General features: G+C 39.9%; 2 protein-coding genes across 5 annotated transcripts in view; one reads left to right on the top strand and one right to left on the bottom strand.

The window, feature by feature from the left end:
- Positions 1-22,149, bottom strand: part of LOC131835831 (carotenoid-cleaving dioxygenase, mitochondrial) — a 108,598-nt gene that overhangs the window by 43,291 nt on the left and 43,158 nt on the right. For 2 of the 4 annotated variants that reach the window (XM_059180573.1, XM_059180622.1), the window contains exon 2: positions 3,514-3,712. The exons of 1 other annotated variant lie outside the window; for it this stretch is intronic. The gene's annotated coding sequence lies outside the window, so the exon portion shown is untranslated. Of the gene's footprint in view, positions 1-3,513; positions 3,724-22,149 lie in introns of those variants that run through there. One more of the 4 variants, XM_059180580.1, reaches the window with a different exon arrangement.
- IL18 (interleukin 18) lies at positions 1,132-21,671 on the top strand. The gene is made up of 6 exons (XM_059180857.1): positions 1,132-1,338; positions 11,566-11,652; positions 12,468-12,479; positions 16,950-17,084; positions 17,859-17,992; positions 21,341-21,671. The coding sequence occupies exons 1-6, from the start codon at positions 1,161-1,163 to the stop codon at positions 21,581-21,583; spliced, it is 789 nt and encodes a 262-aa protein (XP_059036840.1). The 5' UTR covers positions 1,132-1,160; the 3' UTR covers positions 21,584-21,671.

The following is a 22,149-nucleotide window of genomic DNA, read 5'->3' as shown; positions in this document are numbered from 1 at the left end:
GTTAAAAAACAAAACACCCAACTAGCTACTTATGGAAGCATTTTGCTTCCTAATTCTAGAATCCCTCTGTTTCTATACAGGCTTTATACTGGCAAAAAAAAAAAAAAAAAAGGCAAAAACAGAAAGTCACTTTGCTAATTCCCTTGCTAGCAAGGTCATACAATTCAGCACATGTTCAAGAAAAAAATTGTCCAAGGAACTTTGTTTCTGCTAATTATTTTCAAGACTGTAATATTTTCCTCTCCCTTTTTAAAGTTACATTTTAGGTGCTATTATTACATTATAAGGGTTATTCTAATAGGGCTGATTATCCAGCACTGCAAGATAAGGAAGAACTTTTGTGCTTTAGTCTGAATAGAAAGTCTCAAAAAAGGGTGCCTGGACGGCTCAGTCGGTTAAGCAACTGCCTTCAGCTTGGGTCATGATCCTGGAGTCCTGGGATCAAGTCCCACACTAGGCTCCCTCCTAGGCAGGGAGTCTGCTTCTCCTTCTGACCTCTCCCCTCTCATTCTCATTCATTCTCTCTCTCTCTCAGATAAATAAATAAAATCTTTAAAAAAAAGAAAGAAAGAAAGTCTCAAAACAGAGAGAGATTAATGTGAGAAAAGATGCTTCTAACTGACCAAGACAGGTGCTTTTTAAAAAGGGCTTGGAGGGCACCTGGGTGGCTCAGTCAGTTAAGCATCTGATTCTTGGTTTCAGCTCTGGTCATGATCTCACAGGTCGTGAGACGGAGCCCCCCACCTCCACCGCTGTTGGGCTCCCTGCTTAGTGGGGGGTTTGCTTGAGATTCTCTCCCTCTATGCCACCCATGCTCTGTCTTTCTAAAATAAGTAATTCTAAACAACAACAACAGCAATACACACAAAACTTTAAAGAAGGGGGAAGTTTGGAAGTATAGTACTTCTGAAAAAGGCACAAGCTTTGGGAGGGCCAGAACTCCAACTTTTACAGAAAAAATTATTTCATTAAAATAGCGATTTTTACATTAAAAGAAGTACCCATATTCTCTGACATTACTGCAAGTTCTGTTGCCCTAGGCAAGAGCCCACATTTGAAGGCGGGTTCAAGGCGTGCCAGAACAGTCTCCTCCCTCCACCTTCTTCCTCCTTTCTCTGAGTCGTTTGGTCTCCTCCCCCAGAAACTTGGTCTCCTCCTACATGGCAATTAGAACTGACAATCAGCTCGCTCTGCTTTCCAAAGCAGATTTCTGCATTCTCAGCTGCCGGCTTCAGCGGCTGAAAGGACTGCCACCTTTTCCCATCTCCACAGCCTCAAGAAAAGAGAGACCTCAAACTTTCCAGATCCCTTCCTCTCGTAGGAAACTGTCAAGCACAGGTAAGAAATATCATTCCTCTTGATTTGGAAATGAGGCATGGTTTAGAAGTAAGTAAGCTTAGAAAAGCATTTGAGAGCAATTTCAGTCTTCTGACACCACTATGATGGGCAGGGAGTAACAAGTCGGAGTGTAAACTTTTTGTCTTTTAACCAACATTGGAGTGTATCACTTTTGAGCAAATGTTCTCAAACTGTTTGGTCTTGTGACCTCTTTCCACTCCTAAAAATTACCAAAGACCCTGAAAAAGTTTTGTTTCTCTAGGTTATTTACTGCATTGCAGTCATTTACTGTATTAGAAATTAAAACTGAGAAAATTTTAAAATAGCGACCTTTTCATTTATTTTAAAATAACAGTAAGCACATCATGGGTTAGCATAAATAGCATTTTAAATTATAGATTAACTATATATTTTTAAAAATCTACTCTGAAGAGTGACATTTTCATTTTCATGAATCTCTTTATTATTATCTAGCTTAATAGAAGACAGCTGCATTTCTATCTGCTTTTGCATTCAATCTATGCGATATCACACAGAATGTAGCCTCTGGTAAACTGTCCTGTACACTCCTGAGAGAATGAGGTGAAAAAGAAAAGTTATATCTTGGAATTATTATGAAAATAGCTTTGACCTCATGAGCCCCTTAAGGATCACAGCTTTAAAAAAGTAGGGGTGCCTGGGTGGCTCAGTTAAGCATCTACCTTCAGCTCAGATCATGATTTCAGGGTTCTAGGATCCAGTCCTGCATCGGGTTCCCTGCCCGGTATAGGGGGGCTCCCTGCTCAACTGGGAGTCTGCTTTTCCATCTCCCTCTGCCCCTTCCCCTTGCTCTAGCTCACTCTCTCTCAAATAAATAAATAAAAATCATAAAATAAAATAAAATAAAATAAAACAAAACAATAAAATAAAATAAAATTAGCAAGCTCCTCTTCAAAGGGAGTCTCCACTCTGAATCCATGATTCTAAAAGCAAACAAAAAGTTTTGCCAGAGATTGATAATCTTAATGGAATCTGCATCAAGACCCTTAGCCGGGCTATAGTTGTACAAAATTATAGCATTCCCCAGGAGAATTTTATTTCATAAGAAGGAAAGGGTTGAATAAATATCTCTATTTTGAAGTACGAATAACAAAAATTAGGACTTCCTTAAACTCCTCTTTTCTTTTTGCCTACATCCAGCTTTTTCAAGTTCTATTAAATCTTCCTCCACAATATCTTTTTTAACCTGGCTTGTTCATAATATCCCTACCTGAATATTAGGAATTCTTATGTGAATTCCTACATGAATTCTTATAGTAGTGTCATAGCCTGTCTCTATCTTTTTCATAAACGCTCAGTAATCTGCGTTCCTACTGTCTGCGAGATTAAATTCACATTCTTCGGGGACGCCTGGCTGGCTCAGTCAGAAAAACATGCAACTCTTGATCTGGGGGTCCTGAGTTTGAGCCCCATATTGGGTGTAGAGATTTCAAAGAAAAATAAATGTGCTTTAAATAGATAGATAGATAGGGCGCCTGGGTGGCTCAGTGGGTTAAGCCGCTGCCTTCGGCTCAGGTCATGATCCCAGGGTCCTGGGATCGAGTCCCGCATCGGGCTCTCTGCTCAGCAGGGAGCCTGCTTCCCTCTCTTTCTCTCTGCCTGCCTCTCTGCCTACTTGTGATCTCCCTCTGTCAAATAAATAAATAAAATCTTAAAAAAAAAAAAAATAGATAGATAAATAAATTCACATTCTTCCAGTGCCTTCCAAAGCCCTCTCTAACCCCACCCTACACTGAGTTCATTGCAGTCCAGAAAATGGCCGCTCAGTCCATCCTTCACCACAACATTGTTTTAATGGTCACATAAATGTTCTTCCATCTCCTTTTCCAACCATTCAAATCTGAAACATTCTTTAAGGTTAAATTCAATTCTCATTTTCACACAAGGCCATTCCATCTACATCCGTTCCCTTTTGGCTGTTGGCTCTGAGTCTGTATTTAGCCGCTGATTACATATACACCTTTTATCATTAACTGCCTAAATTTTTGCCTAGGTCTTCTTCCATCCTCCCTCTGCCACACGCACATGCGTATATTCATAAAATGGCAACATTTTCTCTCTCTCTTTTTTTAAAAATGACAACATTTTCAAGAATAAAATGATTTTTAGAACTGAATAGTTAGGTTTTGATCTTACTGCTATCAAGATGACTATGGGAGTGCCTGGGTGGTTCAGCTGGGGAAGCATCTGCCTTCAGCTCAGGTCATGATGCAGGAGTCCTGCACTCTGTCATCCAGCCAGTGCTGCATGCGGGCTCCTTGCTCAGCAGGGAGTCTGCTTCTCCTCTGCCTCTCACCCCGCTCATGCTCCGTCTCTCTCTCAAAACAAATAAAACCTTAAAAAAAAAAAAAAAAGATGACTACATACCTGATTTTAGGGAATTGGGTAATATGCTTTCTCATTACATCCCATGCCTATGCCACAAAATTGTAATTCCACAGCAAGGAGAAACATGATTGCTTTTCAAATTTAAGACAGTTTTACTTTCAATCTAATTGTATGTTTTTTAACTCCTACAACTTAACAACTAGGGCTGTATAATAAATATTCAATCAATACATGTTGTGTTAGAACTAGGAGGAAGTGGTTATGAGGATATTTGCCACATATAAATGGTTCTATCCTTGCAGCCTTATCTAGAATCAAGAATTACAGAATGCTGGAGCTGGTTAAGACCTGAAAAATTAACCATTCACTTCTTCTGTTGAAATGAGGAAACTGAGACCCTCAAAATTAAGTAACTTGTCCCAGGCAAGATTGCAAACCTGTGGCCTAATTTCCATCGTGATTTTCTATCATTCACTAGCCTTTAGCTAGTTTTCCAGGTCTTGTATAACTAAAATGGTTTTTGTTTCAAAGAACCAATTGCCACTGCATTTTCCTGGAAGGATGGTTCTGAGGTGGTTTGTAACTTTAAAAGAAGAAAAACTCAATAATCTGAGAATTTTAGATGAAATATTCAAAGCATCTTTATCTATGGGAACTATAGTTTTCATAGACCAGAGGTAAGAAAGCAAAGGAACATGGATGACGAAACAAGAGGAAAATTGAGGGGAGGAGTGAAAAGAGGCACAACGCTTGTAATCATAGATGTATTGAGATCTAACAAAAAGAGTGGTAAGAAAATAAACACATGAAATAAGAAAGCACTAGAGGAAAAAAAAGAAAGAGGGAGCTTATTGGAGAAGTTACTCTATTTTTAAATTTATTTTTAAATATTGGAGAAGTTACTCTAATTTTAAAATATGTTTCAAGGGCGCCTGGGTGGCTCAGTGGGTTAAGCATCTGACTCTTCTTTTTGGTTCAGGTCATGATCTCAGGGTTGTGAGATCCAGCCCTGCAAATGATTCCTCCCTCAGCTTGAGGTCTTGCTTGGGATTCTCTCCCTTTCTCTCTCCCTCCTCCTCTGCCCCTCTCCCCACACCCTCTCTGTCCCTTTCTTTTTCTCTCGCTCTCTCAAATAAATAAATAAAATCTTTTAAAAATAAAGTATGCTTCAGATTTTCCTTCTCCTTCTCATTGGCTTTCAGATGGAGTAAAGGTTTTAAGACAGAAAAAATTCTACCAGTCCCTTTACACACTGTTGTCATGGCAACACAGTTTATCATAGCAAACATTTATTCATTTAACATTTATTGAGTTCTTCGTGTGCATAAACTTCTTCCGGGTGTTGAAGATTTAAGAAAAAAAGGACAATTCATCATAAAGAAACTCAGATGGAAGCTGGGCAGACCTATTTGTAATCAAAATAATCTTATTCGGCATAGTAAGAGCTATTTGAGAAGAGGTAGGTAGAGGGGGGGTACTGAGGAGAGAATGATTAGGTAGAAATAGAGGAGTCAGGGAAGCTTCCCTAGAGAAAATGTTGAGTGGGGACTTAAAAGATGAAGAATGAAGGGTTTGGCAGGCAACAAAAGCAGGAAAGTTATGGTCTGGCAGGAGAAATGACACTGACAACAGTATGTAGTCCAGGAGAGTCTCGAAGCAAGAAAACCAAGTCAAGGAGTACTAAAATAGAAGATACTGGAAGCGATGAGGGCTGGATTTAAAACAGTGCTGGTGGGCAGTCAGAATGGCTAAAATTAACAAGTCAGGAAACAACAGATGTTCCGCAAGGACGCAGAAAAAGGGGAACCCTTTCATACAGCCGGTGGGAACGCAAGCTGCTACAGTCATTCAGGAAACAGTATGGAGGTTCCTCAAGTTAAAAATAGAGCTACCGGGACGCCTGGGTAGCTCAGTTGGTTGGGCCGCTGCCTTCGGCTCAGGTCATGATTCCAGAGTCCTGGGATGGAGTCCCACATCGGGCTCCCTGCTCGGTGGGGAGTCTACTTCTCCCTCTACCTCTGCCTGCTACTCTGTCTGCCTGTGCTCGCTCTCTCTCTCTCTCTCTCTGACAAATAAATAAAATCTTAAAAAAAAAAAATAGAGCTATCATAGGACCCAGCAATTGTAGTACTGGGTATTTACCCCAAAGATACAAATGTAGTGATCCAAAGGGGCACCTGCACCCCAATGTTTATAGCAGCAATGTCCGCAATAGCCAAACTATGGAAAGGGCTGAGATGTCCATTGACGGATGAATGGATAAAGAAGATGTGGTCATATATATAATGGAATATTACTCAGCCATCCAAAAAAAAAAGAAGAAATTTTACCATTTGTAATGACACAGATGGAACTAGAGGGTATTATACTAAGTGAAATAAATTGACCAAAGAAAGACAATTATCATATGATTTCATTCATATGCGAAATTTAAGAAACAAAACAGGATCACAGGGGAAGGAAGGAAAAATAAAATAAGACGAAATCAGAGAGAGAGAAAAACCACAAGAGACTTAACTCTAGGAAACAACTGAGGGCTGCTGGAGGGGAGGTGGTTGGCGGGATGGGTAACTGGGTGATGGGCTTTAAGGATGGCACATGATGTAAGGAGCACTGGATGTTATATGCAACTGATGAGTCACTAAACTCTACCTCTGAAACTTATACTATATGTTAATTAATTGAATTTAAATTTTAAAAAAGAACTTGATTAGTCATTAAAACTAATTAATTACTTAAAAAAACAGCTGGTAGAGGAGAGAAGATATCAAATTCTAAAGATATTTCTGAGTTATAATCTATAATATTTAAGAGGTAGTTTAGACAAAGGAATGGAGGACTCCCAGGTTTCCATTTGGGACAGGTACTTGGGCATGTTTTGGAAAGTAATTCCTTAATATATCCTTCACTTGGACTGTGGGTCTGGAGCCAGAAACTGAAATTTGCAAGTTATATACACCTCCGCCCCAACTAGGTACTACCCTCTCTCTACGCTTCAGAGCCAGACTCCCTAATTTGCTGTCTTACCTCACATCCCATCCTGCCCCACCCCTTCTGCCCTAGATCTTTGTCAGCGTGCCTCTGCTCCCTCCACATTCCCCACTTCGACTCCTTAACTTAACAGCCAAATTCAGTGAGCAAGTTTGAGCCCATCAGTTTCTGATCTCAAGCAGTTCTTCTTTAAAGCTCCTTTCTCCCTTGCCTTCTATGACACTTCTCTCCGGTATTTGCAAAACTGAACACATTTTCTACTTAAGCCTGTCACTCTCTTTTTTCTTAGTTATAATAAGGTAACCACTCAACAAACTAACCAAGCCAGCAACTTGCAGTTCCTCCTTCCATTTGACCTATAACTAATCAGCTAAAAAATCCTGCAGGTAAATATCCTTTCATCCCCACAGAAACTACCTTAGTTTACAGCTTCATCAACTGGTACTTTAACTGTCAAAATTACTTCTGAGGTGGTTTTCTGGCTTCTGTCCAGTCTTGCCCATAGAATCCATCCTCCACACCACTGCCAGGGAGAGCTTTTTAAAACATAAATTTGACCATGTCTTTCTCCTACTTAAAGGAAGTCAGTATTATTTTTTTTTTTTTTCAGAAGAGCAGTTCAAATTCTTTAGCCTATTTAAGCAAGGCTTTTTTTTTTTTTTTTAAGATTATTTATTTATTTATTTGACAGAGATTACAAGTGGGCAGAGAGGCAGGCAGAGAGAGAGGAAGGTAAGCAGGCTCCCCACTGAGCAGAGAGCCCGATGTGGGGCTCGATCCCAGGACCCTGAGATCGTGACTTGAGGCGAAGGCAAAGGCTTAACACACTGAGCCACTCAGGCACCCCAAGCAAGGCCTTTACAATCTGACTCTTCTTTGGGAGCTTTTGTCAAACTGAACTACACAGCAAGTTGCATTTTATGTGAATTGAACTAGGCATAATCAACTCATACAATATAAAAATAATACTCTTACTTTACAGGCAAAATGAAAATATGTCAAGTCCCCCAAATTAGTTTATCTAGAATGACATAATTTCGGAGCTGGTACGTTAAGTGAGTTGTGAACTGTTTAACACTCTTGGCACACCTAAGTGTCTCTTATACCTGACAGAATTAGCTACTTCCATGTCAATATTATGTAAGCTAGGCTATTCTTTAAATATCCCAGAAGGTCTTGAGACGTACTGGTTACTGTGACACTTTTTTAAATGTTCGCTATTCCTGGGGCGCCTGGGTGGCTCAGTCAGTTAAGCGTCTGCCTGTGACTTGGGTCATGGTCCCATGGTCCTGGGATGGATCCCCATGTCAGACTCCCTGCTCAGCGGGGGGCCTGCTGCTCTCTCTGCCCCTCTTCCCCACTTGTGCTTTCCCTCTCTCTCTCTCTGTCTGAAGTAAATAAATAAAATCTTCAAAAAAAATGTTCACTACTCTCACAATTTTAAATACTTTTATATCTGATAGTAATGCTATCAAAGTGCTGAGGAGTATTGTTACTGCTTGTGCTGAGAAGCACCTCCAGATAAATAAGTTGGAAAAACAGGTGCAAGAAAACAATGGTAAAAGGACCAAAGTACAATCATGATAGAATATGTGGAGAGAGCACTATGCAAAGCATAATTCAACTGAGAAAGTTGAAACAAAGAAAGAAAGAATACAACTTGGTTGTATATCCAAGGATATCTCTTTATATATATTTCTATTTATTCTCAGGGAAAATTTATTTTTTTTAATTTATTTATTTGACAGGCAGAGATCACAAGTAGGCAGAGAGGCAGAGAGAGAGAGAGGAGAAAGCAGGCTCCCTGCTGAGCAGAGAGCCCGACTCGAGGCTCGATCCCAGGACCCTGGGATCATGACCTGAGCCGAAGGCAGAGGCTTTAACCCACTGAGCCACCCAGGTGCCCCGGAAATTTAATCTTGAACTTGTGAGATCTTCAAAAATGCTTTTCTTCTTGTAAAATGGGGCTGCATTTGCATTAACTACAGTAAAAGGCTCCAAATAAGCCTTGTTCTCTCAGAATTCCCTGCTTGCTGGCTTTTGCTCACATGGTTCCCTCTTTGTGAAAGCTCTTCCCCTGGCCTTGAAAATGCCTGTCTCTCTTATAAGCCAACACAATTATCACATCCCCTAAGAAGTCTTCCTCAACACTGCCACTGCAGTTTATGGACCCCTTCTCAAAATAATGTTTTTACATGCATAACATTAAATACTTAAGATTATAAAGAAAACCCATTATATCAAAACACTGCAATTGTTTATATATTTGTCTTTCACCAGACTCTGTGTAATTGGAGGGTAGGTATTATGTTTTGTCAGCTTTCCAGCTCCATTACTGCCACACAGTGCATGCTTGATAATTAACTGATGATTTCAAATATTGTGTAATATTATTTTTTTTAAAGATTTTATTTATTTATTTGACAGACAGAGATCACAAGTAGGCAGAGAGGCAGGCAGAGAGAGAGGAGGAAGCAGGCTCCCTGCTGAGCAGAGAGCCCGATGTGGGACTCGATCCCAGGACCCTGAGATCATGACCCGAGCTGAAGGCAGCGGCTTAACCCACTGAGCCACCCAGGCACCCCAGTATTGTGTAATATTATTTTTAAAGGTAACAGTGTCCTCTAAATCTATTCACTCATTGACTGAATACTGCCTGTAGTAAATATAAGTAATTTCATCCAATTCCTGCATGTACTACTTAGTAATTCTCAGGTAAATCATTTTCCAAAAATATGAGGGCATTACATAATATTAAAGTTTGTAGAGAAGATCACCTAGCCATTATTTCATATGCTTGTATGTTATATATCTGTATAAATTTGATAACTATCCACATTTGTATGTGTATAAGGATAGATTAATATAATTTTACAATAGGATAGGGTAGGATAAAGGATAGATTAATATAATATAATTTTATAATAGATTAATATAATATAATTAATATAATATAGATTAAACTGATGAATAGCCACCAACCGACAAGTGTCTTAGGTTAACTTAATTTGGATTAAGTTTTTTTTTTTTTAAGATTTTTTTTTAAATTTATTTGACGGACAGATCACAAGTAGGCAGAGAGGCAGGCAGAGAGAGAGAGGAGGAGGAGGCAGGCTCCCTGCTGAGCAGAGAGCCCAATGTGAGGCTCGATCCCAGGACCCTGGGATCATGAAGGCAGAGGCTTTAACCACTGAGCCACCCAGGTGCCCCTGGATTAAGTTTTTTAACTGAGTTTTAATTTCCTGCTTCCTCTACCATATATATCTGGCCTCAGTAGACTATGCCAGAAAAATATTCGACCCAGCATACAATCTAGGAGCTTCGACTTAAATACCTATAAATACCAATGACAACTGTGACCCAGGCACATGCCTTAGAGTTAGAGCCCCAACCATAACTACCCTCAAGAACGCAAAGTACTGCTGAACTCTGGAGTAGAGCCTCTTAATCATTTCTGTGCCGTGGACCCTCATGGACAATCCGAAGTTTATGGACCCCTTCTCAAAATAATGTTTTTACATGCATAACATTAAATACTTAAGATTATAAAGAAAACCCATTATATCAAAATGGGGTTATCAAAAAATTAGCAAATTTTGTTATAGTATATGTGTGCCTCCTTATTAACACATAAATCACAAAGTCTACTGGTAGGACCAATAACTTCTGTATATTTCAAAACAGAAAGGCGTTTAAACCCTATTTCAAGATCTCAAGATAATACAATAGGAAATATGTATTTCTATTAGTGACATTACAGGTATTGCTATTAATACATTTGTTCCCTACACCATAATGGAAGGAACTGCTAAATTTCCGTTAGAAGTTGGTGAAAATAAATATGTAATTTTTTTCACATCCACGTACAGAAATTTCCCAGATAGAGAATCCTTGCTTCACAGACATAGGTCTGGAAGGGTACACACTAGACTGAGTGGGGTGGAGTAGGGGGTGCAGAGAAGAGCAAAAAGAAGTTTTAACATTTTCAAATTCTAAATTATTTGTTTTTTTTTTACAGAAATACTATATATTTATGTATTCCTTGTGGAAAAAGCATAGTATAACCCAAACTCTAGGTCGAAAGCTACTGCTGCATAGGGAGGAAGAGGGCCACCAGATGCCAAGCCCTTCAGCCTCCTCCCACCACAACCCCCACCACCCTACCCTCACTGCTGGCAGGAAACACCGTTTTTGTCATTGTCTCACCTTTAGCACTTTGACAGTGAAGTCACAAACCTTCAATCTCCCATGCACATGAACCCATTGGTTGAAAGACAGAGATAGAGCCAATCCACAGTTAAATGATAGGCATCCTGTGTTTATATTGATAATATATTCTCTCAAGATACTAGGACAATATTTCAGTTCAGTAGTGGACCACTTATCTACCCTTTATAATTCTGTCTTATGAGAAGATGCTTCTAGATTCCAAATATCTTGATGGTTTGCAGGAGAACATCTGAACATGTGGGGGCGCCTGGGTGGCTCAGTTGGTTGAGCCTCTGCCTTCAGCTCAGGTCATGATCTCAGGGTCCTGGGATCAAGCCCGGTGTCCAGCTCTCTGCTCAGCAGGGAGCCTGTTTCCCCTGCCCTCTCTCTCTGCCTGCCTCTCTGCCTACTTGTCATCTCTCTCTCTCTGTCAAATAAATAATTTTTTTTAATTTAAAAAAAAAAAAGAACATCTGAACATGTGTATTCATAAGCCAAAGACCCGAGCATTTATTAAATGTCCAAAGTGTTCATCGGCATACTAGGTGATACACTGACTTTTGAATTGGGAGTAGTATGAGGCAGTAAGTATTAAAGGGCTCTTTTTGTGTAAATGGAACAACCACTACCTTTTCACAGATGATGCTTTGCTTTCTTTAGGAATAAAGATGGCTACTAACCCAGTAGAAGACAACTGCATCAACTTTGTGGGAATGAAATTTATTGACAATACACTTTACTTTGTAGGTAAGCCTAAAGCCATAGGCCAAATAAGGGTTCAGATAAATATATGCAGCTAGAAAAGATGTGTGAGGTGAACTCTTAAGTGCTTCTTTTTCTGTCACCAAATTCCACTGTAATACTAATAATGCTCTTCTCTGGAAAGAAAAAAAATGGGCTTCTAGAAATTAGCCACAATATGTCCCACATTTTAGCACCTCATGCTACCACATGTCTTGGCTCTTTAGTTAACAGTAGCCAACTCATAAGGTGGCTTCAGGTGCACATCATGAAAATCCCACAGAACTGGGCACATTCAGGGAATATAATTTCCCAAAACAAACTGGCAAATCATATAAGAAATACCTTACATCTAGAGTTCTGTGAGTGAGTTATACCATTTTATGTAAATATATTTGAAATATAAAAACAGATTCTAATGATTAATCTTTGATGGGCAGTTTGGCTTCACTTGAAAGGCTGGCTTCATCTGAAAGCTTCATAGAAAGTCCCTACATGACTTTCCACTTAAACAATCAAAGTAAGAGTAAATCTATCATTTTATAAAACTTCCTTTTAACTGAAAATTTGAATTTATAAACCCTGGATATAGGTCTTATATCTAATTACCTGAGAACACACTAAATCTAATGAGCTTCATTTTACGGGACCTTTGGGATGATTATATAATATTACTTGTGGAGGCCTACAAAGGCCATCATTGGTAAAATAGGGGTTAAATATTGGGGAATGACAGGAGAGTAATGAAATGGTAGGGTAAAAGATATTCTGAATTGAAATATAGAATTTAACATATTTTGTTTCTCTTTTTTCCCCTTTAGCTGAAAATGATGGTAAAGTATAAATTTGTTTCTCTATCTTTGTAAAATAAGTAACTACTTTAGAAAGCATCTCTCAGACACATCCATATCATCACTCTCAGCTGAGAGAAACTGGTACAGTTTCAGTATATTTGAGAGGCGAATCTTCCCACAGAAGAATGTGGGCTCCATAGCATTGCCTTGGAATAAAGATGACCATAAGGGATACAAAGAAGAACTTCCCCCAAAATATGCTGCTTTCTACATCTTAGGAAATTCTCTAGCTCTTAGAATCTACAAAGTAGACTTCACCTGTTACACAGATCCTGAGATTCGCAGGAAGTTATGAATTTTCTGGAGGAAAAAGGGATTGAAGAAGAGAATTGTCCAAAATCACGAGAATCCTCCTTCTTCAACCCTCTTTCTCGGAAATGCTTTGGGAGGAAACCTCGGAGGCTCCCAGGGGCAGAGAATTCTGGAAATAGAGGAGATGGGGAAGGGTAGAGCAAGCAGAACTGTGAGGCTGAGTCCTTGTGTCTTATTAAGATGTGGATGCACCCACTCCTTGTCCCGGCATTCAGGTAAGATCGTACCCATGTCTGGCCTGTGATCCTCTAACATACTCCCAGATTATTAAAGCCCTTTCGTTTCTCATGCTTTTCCTTAAAAATGTCACTTTTACCATTCTTAAGGTGACCCTTACTGGACTAGAAATAGAAGATAGGGGACGCCTGGGTGGCTCAGTTGGTTAAGCAGCTGCCTTCGGCTCAGGTCATGATCCCAGCGTCCTGGGATCGAGTCCCACATCGGGCTACTTGCTCCGCAGGGAGCCTGCTTCTCCCTCTGACTCTGCCTTCCACTCTGTCTGCCTGTGCTCGCTCTCACTCTCTCTCTCTCTTACAAATAAATAAATAAAATCTTTAAAAAAAATAAAAAAAATAAAAAAAAAAAAAAAGAAATAGAAGATAGCTTCTTTTTGGGGGGATAAAAAAAGCTATTTTTTTCATGTTTCCTTTATTCCCTCAGCTTTATTGAGATATAATTGACCCATAATTCGTCGTGTTTCTTAAAGACTCCCCTACTCTCCTTTTATTTAATTCAATACATATTGGCATCTGTAGCCCAGGCACTAGGTTAAGCAGTAGGTTACAATGGTGAACAAAACATGGTTCCTATGGGAAGAAGCAGGCACATCACAAAGGCAGTTGGAATATGGTATATTGAGTTTACAAAGGCACAGGATGCTACGGGAACACATAGAAGGGGCACCTAATTCAGTCCATTAGATTCTGGGAGGGACATTTTGAAGGAGGGACAGATTTGAAGAGTGAATCAGAGTTAGCCAGAGAAAGTATTCGAGACAGGAAGAAGACCACATGCAAAGGCCAAGATATGAAAGGAAGCATGGCACCTATGGGGAATAAAAGTAACGTAGAATGGGAGTAGGGGAATGGAGTGAGAAGAATAATAAATAGGGTGCAGATAAAGAAGGTTCTCTTATTCCAAGATAGGGAATTCGGATCTTATCTTTGGGATAATGGGGACTCATTAAGCACAATTTATATGATCTGGAATACAGAGTAGTTTGCCATTAAAAAAAAGAGATCCAAAAATTCAGTAACTGAATAAGATAGAAAATGCTTCTGTCAAACACAAGTCCAAGTAGGTAGTTCAGGATTAGTATGGCTAGATAACGTCTGATGATGTTGAGATCTCAAGTTTCTTTTCTCGTTATTCTGGCATCCCTAAGCTGTTGAACTCACTCACATACTTGAAAGGCTTTATCGTACTTCCTGGGTCCATATCCCAGCTGGCAAGAAAGGGTTCAAAGTAGGAGGAAGACAGCGCCGTTTCCTTGAAAGGCTCTACTTGGAAGTCATACACATCAATTGTACTCATTCCATCCATTAGAATCTAGTCATGTGGCCACACCAACTTTGAGGAAATCTGAAAATATTATCTTTATTCTGGGCAGCTATGTGCCTCATTAAAATTCAGAGATATCGGGATCATCTCTCTGAATTTTAACTTTAATTAAAAGTGAATTATAATTGCTTCTGGCTTCAGTATAAGGAATTGAGGTGTGGACCGAACGGGGGGATACCAATTACGAGGCTACTGCTGTAGTCTCTGTAAGAAATGATGGTAACATGAATTAAGGTAGGCATCATGGGTCAGTGAAGAGCTGTGGAGAGATTTTAGAAATACTTGGAAGAATCAACAGGATGTGATTAGGGCTAGATTTAGGAGATGGAGAAAAAGACAGAGGAAATGATGGCTCCATTTTTTCACTTAGGCAGTTTGTACCATTCCACTAAATAGGATACACAAAGGGAAGAGCAAGGTACAGAAGTATGTGGAGCAAAGAGGAAGACAAAAATTTAGTTTTGGATCTTATCTGTGGGACATCCTAGTGGAAATGTCCAGGACCCTTGGACATATGGTTCAGAGCTCAGGATGAAAATCTGGGCTGGTTATATAGATGTAGGAGACTTATGCATAGAACTAGCATCTGAAGCTATAGGAATAAAAAGACAAATCAGAGGAAATGTGTAGAGGGGAAAAGTAAAAGCCAAGGACTACACTGAGAAATACCTACATTTAAAGGATGCAGTAGAAAAATAAAATAGCAATAATCTGGGAGTATGTTAGAGGATCACAGACCAGACATGGGTATGACCCTACCTGAATGCCACGTAAAGTAAAGAACAGAGCAGAGTAACCAAAGAGGAAGGAGAAAAACCAAGAGAATGCCACAGAATCCCAGGAGAGCCTTTCAAGCTCTAGAGGTCATGGGCACCCTGCTGGATTTTGTAGCCTTGAAAACCAATGGCTGGAAAGTCTCTATTACATTCAGCAACAGGAAATTAGGCAACCTCCTCAAATGTAGTTTGATGGAGAAATGGAGGCAGATGGGAGAAATGGGTGGTTCAGTGGGTTAAGTGTCGGACTTCGGCTCAGGTCATGATCCCAGTGTCGTGTGATGGAGCCCCGTGTGGGGCTCTCTGCTCAGTCTACCTCTCCCTGTCCATCTGCCTCTCACCCAGCTCATGTTCTCTTTTGCTCTATCTCAAATAAATAAATGAAAGCTTTTTTAAAAAAGAAAAAGAAATGGAGGCAGACGGCAATTAGTGGAAGAGCAAATGGCAAGGAAGTGACACAGACAACTCTTGCCAGAAGCATGACTATTAAAAGGAAGAGAGATACATGGCCAGCTACAGAGGGAATACTGTTGACAGAGAAATTTTAAATCTCAAAGTGAAAAGAGCTTTATGTTTTTCTTATTATAAAAACAATATGCTTATTATAAATAATTTTTAGGCAATGAAGTGAAGAATAAGAAAAATAAAAACATGAAAGTAACCCAGGAATAATCATTGCTACCATTTTGATCCAATAGTCCCACACATCTTTCAGTACATGTCATACTATACCTAAGCTACTTTAAACACACATGCGCATCTTTCCATAGCAATGAATAATTACAATTATATTCAATTTGTGATCTTCCATAGTAAGGGCCTCTCAAGATGTTTTTGATTAATCCCCAATTGGCGGCATTTAAATTGTTTGCAGTTTGTTGCTATTGTTAACAATGCTCCTACAAGCAATTGGGTACTGAAATATTTATGCATTTGCCTGATTGTTTCTTTAGAATAAGATACAGGAAGTCACATGGCCGGGTTGGTAGAAGACAGAGGATGATTGGTAAATCAAGGTTTCAGTAGAAGACACATACGGAGCACAGAAGGGGTCAGCCCTGGACACCAGAAGGGTCACTTTTTCCATATTTTCCCTTGGTGGCAAGAAGGGCAGTGGAAATAACTCGGGGTGTCACAGTTACACTTATAAGTGGAGTGGCAGGAAATCATCTGCTGAAGTGAAAGCAGAGGTGACGGTGTAGAGAGCCTTAGGAGACAGGAGAAGATTTGGGACTGCAGGTCTGGACTACAGAAGAGGACTAAACTGGAACAGAAAGGAAGTGTTGACAATCGGTGAATTTGTGACACCAATTTGTACATGTGTATAATTGTTCACTGGCAAAGCTCAGCAGCCAGGTTTGGGGTTTTGTAGTTGGAGGACAAATAAATTCTGGATTTAAGGTACTGGCAAAAGTGTAGATAAAATGATGAGCCATGAGGTCCAGGCTGCATAGAGAAGAAAGGGAAGACAGGAAGAGGTTAGACAGAGAGAAAATGTAAGAGGCAGGGGGACTCTGAAGTAGAGGAAAAGCTTAAGAAAGCTAAAAGGATGGGAGATTGTGGTTAGAAAATAGGATATTTGACCATAAGACTGTAGAGAAAGAGTAGTTCTGGGTGATAACAAGAAGTGGGGTGTGCTCTTGGAAGTGGGTTAGAAAACACCGTGCAACGTTGCCCAAGCTGCTTCGGTACCAGAAGATTACAATTAGTAGCTATTGAAAACTGAAACATATAGTATGCTTATTTGTAAATTTAGAGGGGAAAAAACACATTTTTAAATGAAATTTAATGTGCATTGTAGACAACCTGGAGTCGGATTACTTTGGCAAGCTTGAACCTAGACTCTCTATCATACGAAATTTGAACGACCAAGTTCTCTTCGTTAATGAGGGCAATCAACCAGTGTTTGAAGATATGCCTGATTCTGACTGTACAGGTATTATTTTTTTTAACACATATTTGTAATATAAAAGTGATAAGCTACTTCTTCCCATTCCATTTAACTACCTCTGTTTCTCTATGATAGTCCTAATCCTCAGATGAAAAGTCCTAGGAGCAGTAATAATTTCATTCACAGGAAACTTAATTTCATTCACATTTTTTTTTTTTTTGGCTGGGGTGAAAAATTGATGCAATAAAGACATTGCTAAGGGTCATGCTGTGAGCCTACATGTGGATCACCAATCCCTTCACTGTAATTGCATTAACTAGGATCTCTACATGGACCCTTGGTACCTGCTGCTTATAGCTGAAATTGCTGATGGCATTTTCAAAACTCAAAATTAAAAATAAATACACAAGCATTTCAAGTTCAGTCTGTCTTACACCAGAAATTTAGAGTGCCTTACGAAGGGAATCAGTTCACTGGGCCTTCCAAAATCTGAATTCCAAATATCAGAGTTGAGACAGAGTTGAAACAGTGGAGGTGTACTTTTGAAAAAAAACTAAATTTTTACCTTAACGTATTTTTTTAATGTTCTATTTAGCATTTGAAAGTTAAAAACAATCTTTTAATGAACTCAAAGTATCTGTACAACCCTCAAAAAGTTGCATTTGTGTTATAATACGCATGTGAATGTGTTTTAAAGTTAACTGGCTGAATCTCAGAATAATGATAATGGGTCTGTTAAGGTTTAGCCTTAGGCTAACTTCCATAAATACTGATTTGCAAAACTTCTTCTAACTTCTCATTTATTAATGTTTGTTTCAGAAAACGCATCCCATACCGTATTTATCATAAATATGTATAAAGATAGCCTCACCAGAGGTCTGGCGGTAACCATCTCTGTGATGTGTAATAGAATGTCTACTCTGTCCTGTAAGAACAAAACTATTTCCTTTAAGGTAAGACTGACTTGTTTGAGTCATGTTTGTGTGCAAAATTTAAAAACCCCAATACCTTGGGAGCCTGGGTGGCTCAGTGGGTTAAGCCGCTGCCTTCGGCTCAGGTCATGATCTCAGGGTCCTGGGATCGAGTCCCGCATCGGGCTCTCTGCTCAGTAGGGAGCCTGTTTCCTCCTCTCTCTCTCTCTGCCTGCCTCTCTGCCTACTTGTGATCTCTCTCTGTCAAATAAATAAAAATAAAATCTTAAAAAAAAAAACAACCCAATACCTTCAGTCCAAACTTTTATCTAGAACAAGAATAGTAAGAAGCAGAGAAGCCTTAAAATGGATTGTTACTAATAATTGTCAGACTCTCTAACTTATTGCAATCACATCATGGTTTTTCTGAGCCTGCTGTATGGAGGAACAGGCACAAGACTTGTTTCAGAACCCGGGTCTTCTGAATAATCAACCTATAGATAAAGTAAAAATATACAGTACAGACATGAATTATCAATATATATTAAAGAATGGCTTGTGGGGTGCCTGGGTGACTCCGTTGTTAAGTGTCTGCCTTCAGCTCAGGTCATGATCCCAGGGTCCTGGGATAGAGCCTGCATCAGGATCCCTGCTCAGTGGGAAGCCTGCCTCTCCCTCTCTACTCCCCCCTGCTTGTGTTCCTTCTTTCACTGTCTCTCTCCCTCTCTGTCAAATAAATAAATAAAACTTAAAAAAAAAAAAAAAGAAAGAAAGAAAAGAAAAGAAAGAAAGAAAGAATTTCACTTAAAAAAAAAAAAAGAATGGCTTGTGACTTTCCACAATGAGTCCTGCCACACAGAATGAAGCCAACTGTCCTTCTATAAGCCTTCTCCTTTGTAAATTATGATGATATTTTAATCCTTAATTATTTCATTCCTGCTTCTTAGCCTAAATCTTGGCTATATCCTTCAGCTTTCAATTAATATATGTTATTTTCTTATTTATTTTTAAATAAATAAATAAATTTTAACATGGGACTTGAACTCACAACTCTGAGATCAAGACTCAAGCAGAGATCAAGAGTCAGATGCTTAAACGACTGAGCCACCCAGGTGCCCCATTTATGTATGTTATTTTTAAGTTCTCTCAGACTTACTAGTGCACTTGGGAGAGGATCAAACTAACAGATGTTACGTCAAGCTTACCTTCCCCTGGGTTCAGATTCAACTCCTCCTGATATAAAGAATACCTTGGGCCCTTGGAGTACTCAAGTTTCACCAGGTAGGGCTTTCCGAATTGAGAGTTCCCCAAAGTTACTGGGATTGTTTCCACATCCATTTGTTGGGCACCTTCCCTATGAGAGCTGTGAGTAGCAACACTAAAGCCAAGGAGAGCTCCTGCCCCAAGATTTCCTTGCCTCTGTTCTGGAATAGGGCACTGAACTAGTTAGAGTTCACCTAGTCTACCTATCCACCCCTCCAACCTTCAACTATAACTTTCCACACTAGGTTTGAAATAAAAGGTTTATCTCTCTCTAGTATTTCTACAGCTTTTGAAGTGTTAGGTAAGGATGATTTATCACTTATACGTTAGACTTTAATTTAGTCCCATATTAGCTCCCCCAGGTTGGGTCTCCCTAAATTCTGGTATATCATGGACAGCTGCAGATGAGCTGGGGTGAGCTAGTTTGTGTTGTCATCAGTTAAGGACTCTCACTGGTTGACAAAGGACAAAGGTCAAGAGTTAGAACTATAAATTCCACAACTGACTGAGAAGTTTGGAGGTACCCCTGCCCAGATTCTTTCAGGCATCTTGGGAGGATGCTGGAATGCTATTTTGGGTCTGGAGGTCTCTCCATCAGTCCTTAGGATAATGGTAACCTTTGCTACCAGGGGGTCAAAATTAAGCTCAAAATGTCTGCTAGCTCCCGGATTAATATGGAAAGAAACTTGGGTGGTCCTTACGTTTTCTAGTCCATCCTGAAAAGCAGGTATGATGTACTCATAGGAAAAGTGCAGGCCATACTGTCAGTTGAGTGACCAGCAGGATTATAGTGTCCAGTAATCTAGCTATCCTTGAGAAAACCCTCTATTGTTACTGAAGGACACAGGAATCAGCATTTGGTTCAGGGAAAAGCCCAGCCCATTTCAGGATAGAAATTCAGGACTACTGCAGGACTAGAGTACTTGGCAGTGAAAAGGTGCTGTCTAAGCCAATAAGCAGGGTTAGACTGGAACAAAGGACCTTACCCTAGTACAATTCAGTACCAGGCTCCACAGAAGAAAGGAAGCTGAGATGCCTGCCACTTTCTGCCTCTCTCATGTTTGGCTCAGAAACAAGAGCTAGCCTATGCCTGGGGGCGGAGGTCTTCAATGTCTTTAGCTGTTAATGGTGGAAGAAGACAGGAACTCACCATAGCCCAAACAGCTGCTCTCTGCTAGAATTCTACTTCCTCTTGACCAGATATGGACTCCACTGGGAGAGAGGAGAAAAAGAAGCTCTCCGATGGGTAAATTGGGAGAAACCTCAGGCCTAAACCTGAATGTGCATTTAATGGTGGGAAAAGCCAGAGTAAACAGGGAGAACAGATGGATTAGGAATTAAGAGGAAACGAGATCAGTATTCTTATACTGAAAGGTTTGTTTAACTTTTGAGAATAAAGACTTCTTTTTTTTTTTTTTTAAAGATTTTATTTATTTATTTGACAGACAGAGATCACAAGTAGGCAGAGAGGCAGGCAGAGAGAAAGGAGGAAGCAGGCTCCCCGCTGAGCAGAGAGCCTGATGCGGGGCTGGATCCCAGGACCCTGAGATCATGACCTGAGCCGAAGGCAGAGGCTTTAACCCACTGAGCCACCCAGGCGCCCCAAGAATAAAGACTTCTTTAGCTCTGTGCAGTAATATACTTCAAAATAAACCACACATATTCAAATTGTTCAGGTCCTTAAAAAATTAAATAATATTTTTGGGGCGCCTGGGTGGCTCAGTGGGTTAAGCCCCTGCCTTCTACCAGGGTGTGATCTCAGGGTCCTGGGATCGAGCCCCACATCCGGCTTTCTGCTTGGCAGGGGGCCTGCTTCCCACCCCTCCTCTGCCTGCTTTTCTGCCTACTTGTGATCTCTCTCTGTCAAATAAATAAATAAAATCTTTTTAAAAAATTAAATAAATTTTTGGGGCGCCTGGGTGGCTCAGTGGGTTAAAGCCTCTGCCTTCAGCTCGGGTCATGGTCCCAGGGTCCTGGGATGGAGCCCCACATTGGGCTCTCTGCTTGGCAGGGAGCCTGCTTCCTCCTCTCTCTCTGCCTGCCTCTCTGCTTACTTGTGATCTCTATCTGTTAAATAAAATCTTAAAAAAAAAAAAAAAAATTAAATATTTTTTTTTTTCTCTACAGGAAATGAGACCCCCAGACAGTATCAGCGACGAAGGGAATGACATCATATTCTTTCAGAGAAGTGTTCCAGGACATGACGATAAGATACAATTTGAGTCTTCATTGTACCAAGGACACTTTCTAGCTTGTAAAAGAGAGAAAGAGCTTTTCAAACTTATTTTGAAAGAAAAGGATGGAAGTGGGGACAAATCCGTTATGTTCACTGTTCAAAACCCCAAGCTAGATATTAAAATCGCAGTTTGAATTTTTTGACTTTTTGTCTTTCAGAAAGGTTGTAAGACTCTGAGCCTGTACTTGTAGTAATGAAATAAAGTGAATAATGGTCTCAAGACATACCACTAAGAAATGAATTAAGAAGGGGCACCTGGGTAGCTCAGTTGGGTGAGTGCCCGGCCCTTGATTTCGGCTCTGGGAAAGATCTGTTGTGGGATACAGCCCTCCTTGCATCTGGCTGCATACTCAGCACGGGGTCTGTTTGAGAATTTTCTCTCTCCCTCTGCCTCTGCCCCTCCCACTGCTCGCACACTTTCTCCCTCACTCCCTCCCTCTCTCTCTCAAATAAATAAAATCCTTAAAAAAATTAGTAAGAAGATTTCACAAAATTGAATTAACTCGTCCTTATCCAGGTTAATAAAATACTTGCATAATACTGAAAGAATGCATAGTTTCAAAACACATTCTACATCATTAGATGCAACACAGATGACACTCAATTGAAGAGCTTTCAATCTTTTGGGTTACTGACCTAATGATAAATAGATGCTGATAGTTGAACTTTCTAATGTTTTAATTAAGAATATCATTAAAAC

The sequence above is a fragment of the Mustela lutreola genome, chromosome 1 (assembly GCF_030435805.1).
Source record: "Mustela lutreola isolate mMusLut2 chromosome 1, mMusLut2.pri, whole genome shotgun sequence".
Lineage (NCBI taxonomy): Eukaryota > Metazoa > Chordata > Mammalia > Carnivora > Mustelidae > Mustela > Mustela lutreola.
Note: the sequence above shows the minus strand (reverse complement) of the source record. Positions and strands in the feature narration are given on the sequence as shown.